The sequence below is a fragment of the Helianthus annuus genome, chromosome 15 (assembly GCF_002127325.2).
Source record: "Helianthus annuus cultivar XRQ/B chromosome 15, HanXRQr2.0-SUNRISE, whole genome shotgun sequence".
NCBI lineage: Eukaryota > Viridiplantae > Streptophyta > Magnoliopsida > Asterales > Asteraceae > Helianthus > Helianthus annuus.
This window is the reverse complement of record NC_035447.2, coordinates 43,813,591-43,833,574: the sequence shown is the minus strand read 5'-3', so window position 1 is coordinate 43,833,574 and position 19,984 is coordinate 43,813,591. Positions and strand designations below refer to the sequence as shown.

Below are 19,984 nucleotides of genomic sequence, written 5' to 3'. Positions count from 1 at the left end.
CACATCATGTACTCCAGCTAATTCTTCTGGTAGTTGTAAATGATAAGCTACTGGTCCTATTCGTTGGATCACAGGGAATGGTCCAACATATCTTGGACTCAGTTTTCCTTTCTTACCAAATCGTACTACTCCTTTCCAAGGAGATACTTTTAATAGTACTTTGTCTCCGACTTGGAATTCTAACGGCTTGCGAAGATTGTCTGCATAGCTCTTCTGACGATCTCTAGTAGTCTTTAGTCTTTCCTTGATTTGTGCTATTTTGTCAGTAGTTTCTTGCACAATCTCTGGTCCTGATAATTGGCTTTCTCCTATTTCTGCCCAACATACAGGAGTTCTGCACTTGCGTCCATACAGTGCTTCGAATGGAGCAGCTTCGATGCTCGAATGATAACTATTGTTATAGGAGAATTCAATTAATGGTAAATGGCTATCCCAATTACCACCAAAATCAATTACACATGCTTGGAGCATGTCTTCCATTGTTTGTATTGTCCTTTCACTTTGTCCGTCCGTTTGAGGATGATATGCAGTACTTAAATTGAGTCGAGTTCCCATTGCCTCTTGGAAACTTGTCCAGAAACGGGAAGTGAAACGACTATCTCTATCCGATACAATGGAGAGTGGGACTCCATGTAAGGATACTACTTCATCTACATACAACTTGGCTAACCTTTCCATGCTAAAGGTTTCCTTCATTGGTAGAAAATGAGCTGATTTGGTTAATCGATCCACAATTACCCAAATAGCATCATTACCTTTTCTGGTTTTGGGTAACTTAGTAACAAAGTCCATTGTTATGAGTTCGCATTTCCATACAGGCATCTCTAACTGTTGTAGTAGTCCTGAAGGTTTCTGGTGTTCTGCCTTAACTTGTGAACAAGTAAGACACTTGGTTACATATTCAGCTATGTCCTTTTTCATTCCTATCCACCAGAAATTATTTCTTAAATCTTGGTACATCTTATTGTTTCCTGGATGTACAGTATACCTAGATTTATGTGCTTCTTCTAAAATTTTATTTCTTAGTTCTCCTTTCTTAGGTACCCAAATTCGTTTCTTGTGGAATCTCCAAATTCCATCTTTTCCTTGTTCTAGTTCCTTTAGGTAACCTTTCATTCCTTCGGCACCATCCTTGATTGCCGTTTCCTGAATTTTCTTCAATTGTTCCATTAAATCTAATTGTAGATTTAACCTAAGAGCACGGACTCGCTTTTGCTTTTCATGATACTTACGACTTAAGGCATCTGCTACTACGTTCGCTTTCCCTTCATGATATTGAATATTACAGTCGTAATCGCTTAGGATTTCCATCCACCTTCTTTGCCTCATATTTAACTCTTTTTGCCCAAATATATACCTTAAACTTTTATGACCTGTATAGATAGTAAACTTACTTCCGTACAGATAATGTCTCCAAATTTTAAGGGCAAAAATTATGGCTCCTAATTCTAGGTCATGAGTTGTATAATTTCCTTCGTGCTTTTTCAACTGCCTAGAGGCATACGCAATTACCTTTTTGCGTTGCATCAACACACATCCATATCCTAATTTTGAAGCATCACAGTATACTTCAAAATCTTCGGTTCCTTCGGGTAAAGCTAAGATTGGAGCATTTGTCAATTTGTGCTTTAGAATCTTAAAAGCTTCCTCTTGTCTAGTTCCCCATTCGAACTTAACTGCCTTACAGGTTAGCTTAGTCAAAGGTACAGCTATCTTAGAGAAATCTTTAATAAATCGTCTATAATATCCAGCTAATCCTAGAAAACTTCTAACTTCCATAGCCGTTCGTGGAACCTTCCAATTGGTGACTGCTTTTATTTTAGCAGGATCTACGTGAATTCCTTCGTGATTCACCATATGACCTAAAAATTGTACTTCCTGCAGCCAGAATTCACACTTCGAGAATTTGGCATAAAGCTTTTCCTTTCTTAACAAGGTTAAGAGTGTATGCAGGTGCTTACAATGTTTTTCCTGACTTTTGGAATAAATGAGTATATCGTCAATGAACACGATTACAAATTTATCCAAGTATGGTTTACAGATCCTATTCATCATGTCCATAAATGCTGCTGGAGCATTTGTTAATCCGAAGGGCATGACTGTAAACTCATAATGACCATACCTAGTTCTGAAAGCAGTTTTAGGTATGTCCTCCTCTTGCACTTTCAGCTGGTGATATCCAGATCTTAAGTCTATCTTAGAGAAATACCTAGCTCCTTGCAATTGATCAAAGAGATCATCAATCCTAGGTAGTGGGTATCGATTCTTAATTGTAACCTTATTCAATTCCCTATAATCGATACACATTCTCATTGACCCATCTTTCTTTTTCACAAACAACACTGGTGCACCCCAAGGGGATGAACTAGGTTGTATAAATCCTTTGCTTAGTAATTCATCTAACTGCTTTTTCAATTCTAGCATTTCAGTAGGTGCTAATCGATAAGGTGCCTTAGTTATTGGTGTAGTACCTGGAATTAGATGAATTCTAAACTCTACTTCCCTATTTGGTGGTAACCCAGGTAATTCTTCTGGAAAGACATCTGGGTATTCTGAAACTATAGGGATGTCCTGGAGTTCCTTACTTTTAGTGTTAATGATTACAGAAATCATATACACCATTTCTTGTTTCCTTGAATAACTAGCCAATTTCATTACTGAAATGAATTTTAATGGTTTCCGAGGTCTATCTCCTGTAATTAAGATTACTTCTCCTGTGGGGGTACGAATTTCTACGGAATTCTTATCACACAGGATTCGAGCATGGTTGGCGACTAACCAATCCATTCCTAATAATACATCGAATCCGGCTAAATTCATAGGTAACATGTTTGTAGAAAACTTATGGCCTAACAGTTCTATCTTTTCTTCTTGCAATACCTTATCTATGTTGACAGAATTTCCATCTGCTGTTTCGACGGTAAAAATCTGCCTAAGGGTAGTTAGAGGTAAGTTAAGAGCTTGGCAGAATGCAGTATTAATAAAACTTTGGTTTGCACCAGAGTCAAATAATACTTTTGCATAGACGTTATGTACTAAGAACGTACCCGCTATCACGTTTGGAATGAGTTCGGATTCTTGAGTGGTTAGCTGGAATGCGCGAGCATTCTTCTTAGTTGCCCCTTCAGCTTGCTTGCCTTTATTATCTGCGGCTTTAACCAATTTAGGGCATTCTGTTTTGTAATGTCCGGTTTCTCCACAGTTATAGCAGACTATGGCTTTCTTTTTGCAGTTATCTTCACTATGTCCTACTGATTTGCAAAAATTGCAGGTTATATTGCATCTTCCAAAATGCTTTCTCTTGCAATTTCTGCAGAATGGCGGGGTTGAGGATTGCCCTGTTCCTTTTCTTTTAAAGCGGTTATTATTACCCGTACGAAATCCCTGGGTAATCTTCTGAGCCAATTCCTTCTTTCGATCTTCTTCTCTTGTGCGCAGTAGTTCATCGGTTAAGGTATTAGCTAACTCTACAGCATCGTCAATAGTGCGGGGTCTTGCAGCTTTAACGATGTTACGGATTTCTCCGATTAATCCCCAAATATAACGGGAAATGAGTACCGGTTCTGGCGAAGCCAGGTTAGGTACCACTCTCGCATATTCGAAGAATGTCGAAGTATATCCTCGACAATCTACGCCTATCATACGATGACTCAGGAACTTGTTTGCCATTTGTTCCTTTTCGTATTCGGGACAGAATTTTCTTTCGACAAGACTCTTAAATTCTTCCCAATTTATCGCATAGGCCACCCTTCTTCCTTTTGCTTGTAGCACTGTGTTCCACCATTCTAGCGCCCCTTCTTTGAACAAGTTTGACGCATACATCACTTGATCTTCTTCGGCACATTTACTTATTGCAATTACTGCTTCGGTTTTCTCTAACCATCGCAATGTTGCAGTTGATCCTTCATTACCTGCAAATTCTGCTAGTTTACAGGCAAGAAATTCTTTGTAAGTGCAACCAGACGTTGCAGCTTTCATTTTCTTAGGGAGTGGGGCCTGTTGCGGATTGTTATCATGATTAGCATGATTGCCGCCTCCATTTATACTATGGCTAAAATTATCTTCCTGAGTACGTTTACTAGGAATTAATGGTTGCGGTTCGGCAGGTTTCTGAGCAGCAGCCATAATTTCTGGAATAGCATTGGCTATCCCTTGAGTAATGATATTTTTAATATCTTGTCTAGTCATGTATTGGTTTTCCTGATTTTGCTCAGATTGATTCTCTTCATTAACTGGTTCACTATTAGCGTTTTCCATCTGCTAATTTATATGGATAGGGATTATTAGTATCTAATTATTGGTAACAAAATCAATACAGATAAACACATAGATTATTACAACATACAAATATAACCAAAATTGTCGATGCCTCGACTTCTGTTTTGTTTTATATATTATACCTGCTTCAATACACACTGTTTATCTTACATCGTTTTATTGCCCATTTTACAGAGTTAGTTTTACTATATTAGTTATAATACAAACAAACTTTTCCAACCCTCCCCACTATTCTTGGATCACTGGCAGTTCAGTAGTGACGTTCCCTTTCGTCATACTTCCAGGAAATCTGCTCCCCAATTTCCCTGATCCTATTCCCAGTGCCTATCAGTTCTTCACCAAACTGATGCAGTTCAACTAAATTTTCATAGCTCATTGGCGGATTAGGGATAGGTTCTGGATCAAACTGTGGGAGAAAACTATAGGGACTATTGACTATATTTTGGAATTGCCAGTCATTGGTCCACCATTCCTCCATTTGGCCTATTGGTCGGGTGTGAACTAGTGGGTCTGGAATTACTGGTTCTAGGTTTATTGGGAATTGGGCTGTAGCAGGATAAGAGAAGAGATTTTTGTTGACAGGCTCTATGATATCACAATTGGCCAGTAGACGGTCTATTTCGTCCTGGAATGTGATCTCCTCCGGCTGTTTAGAGCTTTCTCCGATCTCTATTCCCTTTTGCTTTAGGTCTATCCCTATTTATGTCCCTACTGGTTTGGAACTTTCTCCGGTTTCTATTTCCTTTCCTTTGCTCACACTTACAGGATTTTCTATTTTAGGGAGTCTCCTAGTTGCGGGTTTCCTTCTACGCACTTTTCTCCATCCTACATATCTTCTCCTCTTTTTAGGTTTTGCTTTTTCCAGCGGTGGAGCTTGGAATTCCAGAGGTTCCTCTATGTCAGCAATGTAACCAGTGAAGTTGTGGGAGACTTCAATTGGCACAGGATAGAGGTTGAGGTTCTGAAATGCCTCGGATAGCTCACTCATGCTGTGTAGCATATATGCAAAATGCACAAAAATGCTAAGTTAAAACTTTGGAACAAAGTTTAACAAATAAACATTTTTATTGCACACCAAATTGTACAACATAACAGCAAACAGAACACACTGAGATTTATTTATTTATTTACTGGGAAGTACTTATTTCTAGATTTAGAATTTAAAGATTTGCATTTTCTGCTACGGTAGCGAGCAGATACAGATTTGCCCATTTTTCATCTGGGTTATTTTCTCCTGGTGGATTATTGCTAATTTCCTGAATCTCCGGTTTAAACCTCACTCTCTTGGTTTGGGGTTTCTTTTTCTCTTGACCCTTTCTAATAATCAAATTCCTTTTCTCCGGTGTAAGTGGATTTTCATAATTTGCCTTACGAACAAAGATTCCTTCCTCTAACTCGATGGGAGATTTGGAGGAAGAGGTTCCCTGTTCTTTAGGTGTACTATCTAATTTGCGGTAGATAGCAGAAATCTTTTGTTTACCCATACTGTAATTTCAACCATTAATCAGTTAATAAGCATATATTCACAGAATGACAAATAAAATTTTCCTAATTGTTTTTCAATAGGCTTAAATCAATTAGAACAGTGAGCTTAATCAGTAAGCTTAAAACAGTGGCTCTGATACCACCTTATTTCTGTCACGGCCCCCGACCCGGTTTTACCCGTTTCAGGAGCCGCGGGACAGAAATCCTGCGGTATTTAAATTTTAGGCGACAGGGGAAGTCTTTTAAAAAGAGGATCTTTCAATAATTCAAACTGCCCGTTTTATAACTGAATAAAATCCATAATTTACAATAACGTGATTTCTCTGGGAAATCTTTATTTTCAAAACATGTTTCTTTTATTTATTTACAATGAGCCACTTTTCTAAGCTGGGAGTGCTTCACGACACTTCTCTTTCTTTGCTCACAACATATCACCTGAAACATGTTTGAAAAAGTTTTGTCAGCGGGGAAATACTGAGTGAATCATTCATTTTACTAAAACGACACATTAGTTATAATTCACAGTATTAAGAGCGATTACAATGTTTCTGACATCAAACCAACTACCCACGGTACTTTATCACTCGACCCACTGGCCCACCTGTCCAGTGGTGTCTGTGATTATGGTCATATCACCCATTGGCTGCCCCAATGTTGAAGATTATCAAGTAATGTATACAAAACCCCACATACCGGCTGTAATTTGGTGATTACAAAGACTTAATCCCTGTAATTATAACTTTGAAAATAACTTGGAGTTTTGTAAAACAGTTTGATAAAAAGAGAATGACTCACATTGCGGATTTTACGAGCAGAGTTTAAGCCTTACTGATTTGCCTGTGATTAACCTAATTTAAATAAATGCACACACACAAACGGGTTAGTAACTAATTCAGCAGTTACGTCAATTCACGAGATTAAACCCTCACAACAATTAATAAGTGCAATACTTAATAATTCAATGGATTCACAACGAATGACAGAGCATAGTCCGAATTCGAACAGCACTCAAACATTCAAGTCGAAATCACAATGAATAACAAAGTATCAGCTCAATTTGAGCAGCACTCAAACAATCGTTGGATAGTTATAATCGATCGGACGTTGAATCGTAATAGCGATCGAGTTATTACCCTGATTGCGGCAGCACCTCGTGATCGTGTGTGTTTAATTATAGTATAACGACCTTAACTCGACGTATAGACAGCAACTTTACGTCGTTTTCATTTCTCAGTTCAAGTCCCAATGTCTGCTATTTATAGTAATTTTTGGGACTCGCTTACAGACCGTATGCCTGATCCCTTACGGTCCGTAAGCTAAGCAGTCTAATTATAGGCTGCCTAGGCTCGGGACTAGCTTGGGTGAATCAAAACATTCGGCCAATCAGCTTTAAACAACGATTTTAATAGATAATTATTCAAATAGGTTTTGCCCCCCTTGAGTTTTAGGGACCCTGATCCTGATTCCGATTGTTCTGAAAATTTTAGAGCTAATGCAGCATTACTTGGGGTGTCTCAATTAGGGTTTTCTTATTGACTAATTATCGTCCTAATTATTGATTTTGGTGACAGTTGTTACAGAAACCTAATACCAATAGTCCATTATCCAATACTAAAATGTGAAGCGTCGATCAATACTCAAGTATCAACCCGCCATTTGATTCAGAAGTGCAAGACCCTAATCAAAACCCCCCACTGGCCATCGTTATTCGATTTCTCCATCGCCACTGGCCAAGACGCCAACTCGTCATGGTTTTGCTTCAATTGATTCATTCAATTTCAAACTTCCGATAGAACAAGGGTATGTTTCAATCGATCGACGATTTATCTTCCCGCTTAGTTAATCTCGATAGAACTAGTTGAATGTTTTTGTATTCCTTATTATTTGTTAAATTTTTACTTGTGTTCTATTGGACGAAATATCAGGGACGAAAACTGCACTTTATTCTAATAACTAGCACTCCCATCGTCATTTACCTTGTTTATTCTACAACGCTTGATACTCGCTCGACGTTCGTTCGAAAAATTCTCGGATCGAAAGATGCTCGCTCGACTTTGGCTCGGTTGAAAAAATGCTCGGTTCAGTTTGGATCGTTTTGTAAACGAACCGAGCACGAGGAAAGGTCTGATCAGTTCGGTTCAGCTCGTGAACAGCCCTAATCCGATCGGATTACTCTTTGGATCAGGAGATACTTAGGCTTTAACACTTAATCGATTTTTCAACATGTTTAATGCACTCGGAATGCCACCCGATCGAACTGTTGTTCGATCGAGTAACATTCTGCTGCGAACTTGTTCTCATTAAAGTGCCTAGCCGATTGGGTTTCCGGCCGATCGAACGACTAACCGATCGACCGACCTGAAAGGTAGAAACACTTCAATGTTTTCAAATGCTACAACAAAAACTTCAAAAGTCAAACCATCATACACAAACACATCCTACTCAAATGAAGAAACAATCCACTCGAATAGTCACCCGATCGGACTACCGTCCGACCGGACAACTGTTCGAACGGACTGTCACACACACGGCCAGCCGACCCATCGGACTGCCATCCGGTCGACCAACTGTCCGACCTACCAACACTTATCCTCGTTTTACGCATCACTTATCGTTATGTTATCGAATTATTCAGGCTAACCTTACTCTCAAGCGCTCCCTTCAATCCATCCAATCGCTGTGAGTATACTCGATCCCTTTTTGCTTTAAGCACTTTTGGGTGTTACATACGTTACTTATACGAAATCACATCAAACACACTACGCAATACGTTTAACGCTAACCGTTACCGCATGTATTACGTGACTAAATGAGTGCTTGTTTGTTATGTTTACACATGGAATGATGTCTACCTGCCTTAACGACTGTAGTACTATTAGTTTGGACTCAGCACCCATTCACTCGGGGGTTGTTAAGGACAATTACTTGCATGGATTACAGTGGTGATCCTGTATTGCGAACTGCCTTGGGCAGTCAACCCGCAGTCATTGGTATCAATAGGTTCATGTCGATAACTAACATGCTTCGTTTTCCTCTGTGTACGTGCTGGTTATGCGTAAACTATTTCGAACTCTATATGCTATTATCAAACTTGTATGCTCACCTTTACACTATGTGTATTGACTTTTATTTTAACGTATGTGACAGGTATTTAGGATGCTTATCTGCTAGGAAAGCGAGGCTATAATAAGTTTCTAGAGGCCAACAAATAGTTGTCTGTACAAATGTAATCAGGAGTCTCTAGAAGCAGATAAACAATTGGGCTATTTAAAAATCTGAGTTGTCGGAACAGAACTATTTTCCTACATTTTGTCTGTAATAATTTGTTTACCTTTTGAGACATGGTATGGGACATGTTACTTTAAATTGTTTGGTAATGATAATTGTTATGGAAACTTCTAGACAATCTGTTTCGCTCAGTGTCGCGCCCCGATGATTCCGCCAGCGGTTGGGGTGTGACACTATTCATTTTGCTGAATTATACGATCTTTTAGGCAATGATTAAGGTAGTCTTAGACAGATTTTGAAGGTGGAGCCTTGGATGGATTCATATAATTTGTTTGACCCTCTACAACGCTCAAGGTTTGAACTCATGTGAGGCAAGAAGAGGAGATACGTCTCATAGGAGAGAGAGATTTGTGTGACCCTCTACAATGCTTAAGGTTTGAACTCATGTGAGGAAAGAAGCGGACACATGTCTCATAGGAGAGAGTATCTACAATGGGGTGCGAGACATCTAACCTCTTGTACCACCAAAATTGTCCATTTTGACCCCAATGGGGTGCCCATCTACAAACTCACGGATTTGTTTTGGATGCATTGGTTGTGAAATAGATGAAGACTCAACAATCAAGCGTGCTTAGGTGAGAGTACAAGATGGGTGACTTCCTGGGAAGTATGAGACAAGGACAACAAAAAAACAAATCCATGAGTTCTTACATGGACAAGCTATCAAGGGCAAAGCTGACAATATTGTTGGTACGAGAGGCAAGATATTACAAAATTGTAATACCTATGCAAATCTTATATCGATCATACCCAAGAAAGATTCTTGGTTCCTAAGATACGGCATGTCTCAAATATTGGAAGCATTGGTTGTAGAGCAGATGAAATCTACAGTTAAACATGCCAAGTGGAAGTAGTATGTGAAATCTACATTTAAACATGCTTAGGTGAGAGTACAAGATGGGTGACTTCCTGGGAAGTATGAGACAAGGACAACCAAAAACAAATCCATGAGTTCTTAGATAGACAAGCTATCAAGGGCAAAACTGACAATATTGTTGGTAGGAGAGGTAAGATGTTACAAAATTGTAATACCCTTGCAAATCTCACATCGATCATAGCCAAGAGAGATTCTTGGTTCCTAATATACGGCCTGTCTCAAATATCGGGCGCATTAGTTGTAGAGCACATAAAATTTACACTTAAACATGCTCAGGTGAAAGTAGTATTAGAATGAGTAACCTTCTAGAAAATCTACACTAGAGTAACTAAAAACAAATCTGTAAGTCTTAAATGGACAACCCATTTAAGACAAAGCGAATGTACGAGAGACTAATATTACAAATAATATCAGATATTTATTTTTTTGCCTTGGAAGGGGCAAAACGCGAGTGGGAATGAGCATGGGTAACATGATGGTGTTTTTTAGGCTTTCCATTATGATGCTCTTAATCCTGGTACTTATTTTCAGTTACTATTTTAATTTTATTTTCTACAGAATTGATTTTTTTGATTTCTGTTATGAAATTTTGAAATTACCCTACGTATACAAAAACAATTTCGGTGTGTGGCACTCCCCTATTGGATCAACAAGGTTTTTGTTTTATATTCATTTTAAAATTACGTTTTTGCCCCTACTTCAAAATAAAATTACGTTTTTGCTCACAGCTCAAAATAAAATTACGCTTTTTGTCCCCATCTCAAAATTACGATCTTGCTCTCAATTCAAAATTATGACTTTGCCTGGCACTCTCCCATTGGACCAACCAGTATATTATTTTATATCCATTCTAAAATCACGTTTTTGTCCCTCTCTAAAATTACGGTTTTGCACCCAGCTCAAAATAAAATTACGCTTTTGTCCCCAGCTCAAAATTACGATTTTTCCCTTCATTCAAAATAAAATTGTGGTTTTGCCCTCACCTCAGAATTACCTTTTCGCCTCCAGTTCAAAATAAAATTTTGTTTTTGCCCCCACTTAAAAATTACGTTTTACCCTCTTGTAAAAAATGTGATTTTTCCCCGTTTAAAAATTGTGATTTCGCCCTCAATTCAAAATTACGTTTCTCCCCAGTTCAAAATAAAATTATGTTTTTGCCCCCAGCTCAAAATTACGAATTTTTCCCTCGATTCAAAATAAAATTGTGCATTTGCCTCAAGCTTAAAATTATGATTGTGCCCTTAGTTCAAATTTATATTACGTTGTTACCCCAAGTTAAAAATAAACGAATTTGCCCTTATGAAAATTTACAATTTTGCCCCAGGTTCAAATTTACAGTACTGCCATTACTTTAGCTTTTGTCAAATTAAGATTTTACCACAGTCAAAAAATACAACTTCTACAAAAACAACTTGGGGGAATAGTGCCACACAGCTGTGTGGCACTCCCCCATTGGACCAACAAGGTTTTTGTTTTATATTCATTTTAAAATTACGTTTTTGCCCATAGCTCAAAATAAAATTACGTTTTTGCCCGCAGCTCAAAATAAAATTACGCTTTTTGTCCCCATCTCAAAATTACGATCTTGCTCTCAATTAAAAATTACGACTTTGCCTGGCTCTCTCCCATTGGACCAACCAGATTATTATTTTATACCCATTCTAAAATCACGTTTTTGTCCCTCTCTAAAATTATGGTTTTGCACCCAGCCTTAAATAAAATTACGCTTTTGTCCCCAGCTCAAAATTACGATTTTTCCCTTCATTCAAAATAAAATTGTGGTTTTGCCCTCAGCTCAGAATTACCTTTTCGCCTCTAGTTCAAAATAAAATTTTGTTTTTGCCCCCACTTAAAAATTATGATTTTGTCCTCTGGTAAAAAATGTGATTTTTCCCCGTTTAAAAATTGTGATTTCGCCCTCAATTCAAAATTACGTTTCTCCCCAGTTCAAAATAAAATTATGTTTTTCCCCCATCTCAAAATTACGATTTTTCCCTCGATTCAAAATAAAATTGTGCATTTGCCTCAAACTTAAAATTATGATTGTGCCCTTAGTTCAAATTTATATTACGTTGTTACCCCCAAGTTAAAAATAAACGAATTTGCCCCTATGAAAATTTACAATTTTGCCCTAGATTCAAATTTACAGTATTGCCATTACTTTAGCTTTTGTCAAATTACTATTTTACCCAGTCAAAAAATACAACTTTCCCTCAGTTAAAAATTACAATACTGCCATTATTTTAGTTTTTTTTATTAAAACTATAAAAGTGTTTTGTTTTAATTGGTTGACTCGAATTAATTGTTTTTCGTGTCATTGAGCTGACTAACACTCGCTTATTATTCGGTCATCGCCCCGTAACGCAGGCGGGGCACCAACTAGTTATGTTCTAAAATGAAGGTATTCAAAACAAGCTTAAATATGGATGGAAGCATTTAGATGCCTCTTAAAAAAAGCATACACGTGCTTTTAGTGTCACATCTCAAACCTTTGATTTACAACATTTATGTAAACTAAGAGCAGTAGGAGTTTTTGACCAATTTACCTACGATAGGAGAATTTAATTGGTTGTATTTTATCTTTACCAGATTAAGTGGGTCTACCGGGTCACACATATTAAAAAGTTACTTAAAAACATATTTTTTTGTGGTACTATAAGATCCTAAATTGTTTCAACCAAAATATTTTTTTTTACGGCTGCATTTTTATAGAAAACTATAAAAACATACAAAGGGCCAGTAGAAAACTAGGAGTCTCAAAAAAAACAAAGAAACAAAAACATTAATCTATGATGTCTCGCATATTAAAATCACGTCATCTCTATCAAACAATATCCCCTAAATGTGCTCTACGTTTCACCCACCTAAAGGTCTCTTTTTTTTTATCTCATCAACAATCTTCAAAAGCCGGAACGGCTTGTCTTCAAATATTTTACCATTACAAGCCTTCCACACTTTCCACGAAACCACATAGCAAACCATTACCAGTGTCTCTCCATAAAGCTCTCTCCACAAAGCTGATCCTTTAAATCTGTTGATATTTTCCACGAGCCCAAGAAAGGAGTCAACGTTTTACATGGCTGGGAACCATACACAAACATTATTCCATATATAAGTTTGCAAGTGTTTTGTGCATTATTAGTTGTACTTTGTGCTTTGGGAGTTTTTCAAAAAAAAAAAAAAAACTTGATTTTTTAGTTTTAACCCAAGATTTTTACCTTTTTTCAATTTTAACCCTACATAATTTATTTTTTTAACTTTAACCCAAAACTTTTCATTATTTGCAATTTAATTTCACAACTTTTGTCACTTATACTTTTTATCTTTCGCAAATTTTCATTTTACGTATAGGTCTATTTTTTTCGAGTTAATACGACGCAACGTGCATCTGTGGTTCAATGTTTTTACCTCTATTTTTCCATGTTTGACAGGTTTGTCGCAACACGCATATCCTAGGTCGAGTCAGTGTTGGTGGTCGATGACGGTTGTGTGACATTAGTACTATTTGACACCGTTTTACGCCCCGCCGCAACGCGGGGTGAGCTTTAGGGGGTTTTCAAAGAAAAATGGTTATGCATATGGTTGTCGTAACGTTGGCTTTGGGGGTTTTCTAAAAAAAATTGATTTTTTTTAACTTTTCACCCAAAAGTATTTCATAAATTACTTTTAACCCAAAACTATTTGTTTTTTTACTTTTAACCCAAAACTTTTTATCTTTTGCAATCTATCCTCATAACTTTTTATTTTCAACTTTGATCCTTTATAGTTTTCATTTTCCGCAAATTTTTCGCTTTATGCTTGGTTCTAAATTTTGTGACGTAACACATCGCAACGTGCGTCTTTGGTTTAACGTTTTTACATTTCGTTCTAAATTTTGCGAGTTAACACGACGTAGCACGCGTGTGTGGGTGAACGTTTTTACATCGTTTATTTTTTCCCCGTTTGACAGGTTTAACATAACGTGCTGGTCCTAAATTGACTTAATTATAATTAAAGTATCCCCGTCGCATTGCGACGGGTCGCAATCCTAATTCCACCAAATTTTCTTCACCAACACACACTCTGCTACCAAGAGTATTTCCAACATTAAGGTGGGTTTGAAATTCAAACCTATCACATCAGTAATTTACATACATATATTTTCAAGATGGGGGCTGCCTGGCACTCCCCCATTGTACCAACTGTTTATTATTTTTTTTTTCATTTGAAAATTATCATTTTGCCCCCAGCTTAAAATAAAATTACGTTTTTGTCCCCATATCAAAATTACGATTTTGCCCTAAAGCTGCCTGGCACTCCCCCATTGGACCAACTGTTTATTATTTTTTTTTTCATTTGAAAATTATCGTTTTGCCCCCAGCTCAAAATAAATTACGTTTTTGTCCCCATATCAGAATTACGATTTTGCCCTAAATTCAAAATCACGATTTTCGCTGGCACTCCTCCATTGGCCCAACCAGTTTATTATTTGATATCCATTTTAAAATTACGTTTTTGCCCCTCTTTAAAATTACGATTTTCCCCCAGCTCAAAATAAATTACGCTTTTGTCCCCAGCTAAAAGTTACGATTTTTCACTCGATTCAAAATAAAATTGTGGTTTTGCCCTTAGCTCAAAATTACCTTTTCGCCCCCAGTTCAAAATAAATTTTTTTTTTTGCCCCCAGCTAAAAATTACGATCTTGCCCTCTGTTTAAAACTGTGATGTTTCCCCGTTTAAAAAATTCTAATTTCGCTCTCAGTTCAAAATTACGTTTTTTCCCCGGTTCAAAATAAAATTATGCTTTTGCCCCCAACTCAAAATTACGATTTTGCCCTCGGTTCAAAACAAAATTGTGGTTTTGACTCCAGCTTAAAATTACGATTGTGCGCTTAGTTTAAATTTATATTACGCTGTTACCCTAAGTTCAAAATTACGAATTTGCCCCCGTGAAAATTTACAATTTTGCCCCTGATTCAAATTTACTACCATCACTTTAACTTTTGGCAAAGTACGAATTTACCCCAGTCAAAAAAATACAACTTTCCCTTAGTTAAAAATTACAATATTGTCATTGTTTTAGAAATGTTTTGTTTTAATTGGTTTACTCGACTTAATTGGTTTTCATGTTAATGAGCTGCCTAACACTCGCTCACTATTCGGCCATCGTCCCGCAACGCGGGCGAGGCATCTACTAGTTTAGTACAAACCTCAATCATTCTAAACCTATTTTTTTCTACGAAAATAAGTTATTCCACTTCATTATCAAACTCATCACTTGGTTTTCCTTTAACTTAAATCTATATTTAATTTATTTAAAATTTATTATAATATTTTGTTATTAAAATAAACTAAAAAAATAAAAAAACACAACAAATACAAAAAATAAAGTTAAATGATAAAATAATATTAAAATTTCCAATGACTATTTTTCCAACCGCTATTTTTTCAAACGGCTTATTTTCGAACAGTTTCTTTCAAATGGCTATTTTTCGGGTGGCTAAAATTCAATTTGTTTTCCAACCCACATTAGCATTTCTTAATTCACAGTTCACTCTAAAGATAATACTAATTCGAAATTTGGGTGGCGTTTATCCAAGTGAAGCAACAGAACCTTAGTCAATGTTCAAACCCGCCACCGTCCTAGTCCTTTTTTTTGTTTTTATTTGCCACGATGACCCCTTCTTTGTCGTTATTAACTAGCAAGGGTGCCACTCCTCTTGTTCTTATTCATTACCTTTGACTAGGAGGCACTTCCCAAATAGTATTCCTTTTAAATATTCTTGTAATGTAATTTTTTTGTTTGAAAAAAGTGTGGTAACATAGTTTATAACCGGGTTCTCTCTTATGCGCTCACAATTTTGAATGAAAAGATCTATTTTCTTTTTTTAATTTTACGGTGAATTGATATTTATTAATCGGATTTGTGATAAATAACCCGTTGAGTGGGTCAAACTCAAGATATTAGCAAGAATCAGACTTTAAGATAAACTCCAACTTTTCATTCATAAAATAAAATGGAGATACAAACTCGTTTAAATATGACTTAACAATTGTAACCATCTAACCCACTACTCCCAGCTGTTTGGCTGAGCTTTTCAAAACAGCTTATTGACTTATTTGCTTTTTGAAAAACAAATAAGTCAATAAGCTGTTTTGAAAAGCTTCATTTTTAAAGCTTTTCAAAAGAGCTTATTGACTTATTTGCTTTTCAGAAAAGCAAATAAGCTGTTTTGAAAAGCTTAGCCAAACAGCCCCTAAGTCACTAACCAAGTAACTAATATGCATGATTCTAGCAACTGCCATAACACACATCTTCTTGTGCATGGTGTCTCATGAGTAAAGCCACTGATTATATATGTGGATGAGGCACACATCATGAATACAAGTTGGCACCAAATAAAATTTAGAGTTAATTACATAGTTAGTCCTCGTATTTTGCACAAAGTAACAATCTAAGGTACTAATAGTTTAAAATCACTTCTTAGGGTACTAACTTTCCATTTTTTAACATGTTGAGCGTATTAACGTTAATTCCCTGGTTAATTATTAGTACCTTAGATTGATAGTTTGTGTAAACCACAAGGACTAACTATGTAATTAATACCCCCACATGTTAAAAAATGGAAAGTTAGTATCACAGGAAGTGATTTTAAACTATTAGTACCTTAGATTGTTAGTTTGTGTAAACCACAGGGACTAAGTATGTAATTAACTCTAAAATTTATATTCAAATGGATAATGAACTTGAAACAAAACTGCATTTTTAGATTTATATTAGTTACTAAAAAATTATAAGTTATTTCATTAAAAATACATAGATTTATAATTTTAAAATTTAAAACTAAAACTTTCACGTTCTGTGAGTTTGCAGGAGAGAACTCCGGTTACCATTCTTTTAAAATGTAGTATACATTTGAAAAAAAAAAGCCACTTAAATCCCAAATTGATTAAAAAAAGCTACAGCTCGTTCTCTACCAAATTTCTTACCCATATTTAAGAAATTAAACTTCTTTTTTATTTCTACGTGAGATCCATAATTGGATTTCATTTCACACAAAAACAAAAAATAAAAAAGAAAAGAAAAAAACCATTTCAATTTTCTAGACACTCAAAATAAACAAGTGATTTATATATAATTCTTGGATATCATTGTTATAATTTTTGGATATCATTGTATTTCATATAACTCAACTTCCATATCATCTAAACGGGTCCCCTAAATGAATCAAGACGCATAAATTCTTGAAACTGCCTATGAGAAACAATAGCTACATATATCCTTGGTGTATCATCATAATCAGTATCACCATCATCTCTGGCCGCGATTGTTAGATTGTAATCTGTTCCGCTATGTGACTTGACTTCACCGTCTACCAAATCGTCAAAGATCAATCGAGTCTTGGCCTCAAAGTTGTGTCTTGCTACTGCAAACTTTGCGGCGTCCACCACCTTTGTGTCACTCAAATTCTTGATGGGCCTCCAATCGGAGACAAGCGTCTCACCACTAGAAGCAAGTGAGAGCTCCAGGAAAATGGATTTAGGTACTAAGATGAGTATTATAAAGAGCAGAAGCTGACAATTTGAAGGCATTTTAAATGTGAGAATGAAAAGTGAAAGTTGGATGGGCTTGTCGCATGGGATTTTAGGGTCTTATATTACCACCTTGACATGAAGAAACATGTGACATGTGAGTTATGAGATAAGATTGTTATATTTTATTATTATACTTTTTATTTAATATATTAATTTAGGGTGATTTCGAATAGTAAATTATATGATTGATTAAAGTTAGTTTTTAATCATTCTAATTGTTTATTCAAAACACTTATATAAATAAAATAAAATAAAAAACAAAACAGGAGAATACATTTTAATCATTTATAGCAAGAACAAAAACAAAACAGAATACATTTTAATCATTTATAACTAGAAAATTTAGACCGTAGGGTATGGTGGGGTGGGGGTTTGAGGCGTGGCCCGACACGTGGCTTGGGTGGGCTTCGCTGGGCTGACCCACATTGAAGACGGTATGGTGGGGCGGGGGTTTGGGGCGTGGCCAGCCCAAACCTTCATATTTAAATTTTTTATTAACAAATTTAAAATTTTTAATAATGTTTTTTAAATAAAGGAAATTACATAAAAAAATTCCTAGTGCTTGTAATATTTTTGATTTATCTCTTCTCTCGTCTCCAACATTAGTTCCAACTCTTCACCTGATAGGTGATCGATGGGCTGGGGCTAGAAATTTCATATCATCTCGTCTTTGTTTCGGTGCATCCCAAGCCCTCGCCAATGCAACTTCTTCTTTAAGGACCCATCTTTGTTGTTTTCGTTTGGCGCTTTCAAGTGCTTTCTCGGCCTCGGTTTTTTTCTTGTGACTTCTCTTCTTGATGGGTTTGGATGCGGAAGGACCATCGATGAGGGGTTGAGTTTCGGGGACGGTTTCGGTTTGGGAAAGGTTGGTGGGCGTTTGTGAAAGGTTGATGGGCGTTTGTGGAATCGGGCTAGGTATAGAATCGTCGGTGTGAGGGAAGTTAGTATACAAACGATTAGAGAGAAACAATGCGTAACCAGCCATATCCGGCATAGGGGAGTGTATTAAAAAGGGAGCAATTGGACGATTGGATGGTGGGCTAGGCGTTTCTTGTAATGCCCACGGATTGTTCGGGTCAAAACCACGATTATGAGGATTCATTTTTCATATTGTGGTTGGATGAGATTTTTTTTTTTTAAATAAGATAGAGATGATTATAGAAGAGGTGGAGTAGTTGTGGTAAAAAAATGAATAGAAGTGTGAGTTTTATAGTAACAAAATATTTTTCATTCATATTTGCCAAGTTACATCAAAACAAAAGGTAGACGGGCAACAAGCTGCGCCGCCACCCCTTTCTGAATGGCAAACCCTAATCTGCCAAAGACAAAATCTCGTCCCCTTGGTGCCGAGCAATTGTTGTGGATGACCCGTTGGACCCTGGTCAGGAATTGGATAGCTTCTGGCGCTAGAGAGCCAAATGTGTCAAAGGCAAAAGGGACAAAAACATGCTGGTTCTCTGCACAAGCTTTAGCGTGCTTGTCAACTTTCTTCGATTCTGCCTTTCTTGCTGCTTGACCAGCTACAAACCCGTTTTCCCTTAAGCCAACCAGAGGGGAAACCCCCGTGAGGTCAACACAAGCGTGTTTCCCCCTAGCCCAACCAAAGACGAGCAGATCTGCTGGTCACAGAGTAGATCTCCCTTCCATGGGGTCCGTAAGGAAATTCACAGGAGCCTCTTTCTTAGCTGAAATCCCAACTCTTCTCAGGATGTCCCACAAAACATCTCGTACCCAGTCATGCCGATATTTGAACCCATGGAGCTCTTTACAATGCACTGCGTGCTCTCCGTATTTATCCATACAAGCTTTACGGCATATTGGGCACGTTTCATCTTCTGGATACATAGGGATCATCAGCCGGTATTTAAGGATTGCTCTGTATTCTACTGCTGACATACATTGTCCCAGCCCCTCAATTGGGATAACGGTCAGAAAATCCTGAGCATGGGGACCCTTCAGGCACTCCCACACCACCCTTTGGCGAGGTGACAAATCAAAATTTTCTCCCAGTCTTTGAGCGATTTTGCTAAACAGAGCATTCGCCAAAGTTGTTTGTGGTTTCGAGGGGGCGGTGTCCTTTTTAGAGAAACCGCCGATATCAAAGTCTGGGAGATAGACATTTAAGCGTTCAAGCGCCTGCAGATAGTCCACGTCGAGCTCGATAACCCCACTGTTCCGAAGGATATGATCTTGTAATTCCCAAGACTGAGCTCTGGACGCCACAAAAGCATAAACCCCAACATCTCGAGCTGAGAGCAGACCCAAACCACCTACACGCATTGGCAGGGATGCCAAACGCAATTGGAGGTCCCCAAAGAATGGGCCACCACCTACGACTATGTCTTCAATAGCCTCTCGGAGGCCATCATCGAACCGGGATGATGCATCTTCCATCAAATAAGGTTGACAAGTTCGCAGCCCGAAAAGTAACTTAGCAACCCCCATGCACGATCTTAGCCGTTGGGAAAAAATAATTTTTTT

At 37.2% G+C, this 19,984-nt stretch overlaps 1 protein-coding gene across 1 annotated transcript; it reads right to left on the bottom strand.

Moving 5' to 3' along the window:
- Positions 1–17,113: 17,113 nt before the first annotated feature.
- LOC110909627 (cysteine proteinase inhibitor 4) lies at positions 17,114–17,500 on the bottom strand. Its single transcript, XM_022154481.2, has one exon. The coding sequence runs from the start codon at positions 17,498–17,500 to the stop codon at positions 17,114–17,116; it is 387 nt and encodes a 128-aa protein (XP_022010173.1).
- Positions 17,501–19,984: the final 2,484 nt, after the last annotated feature.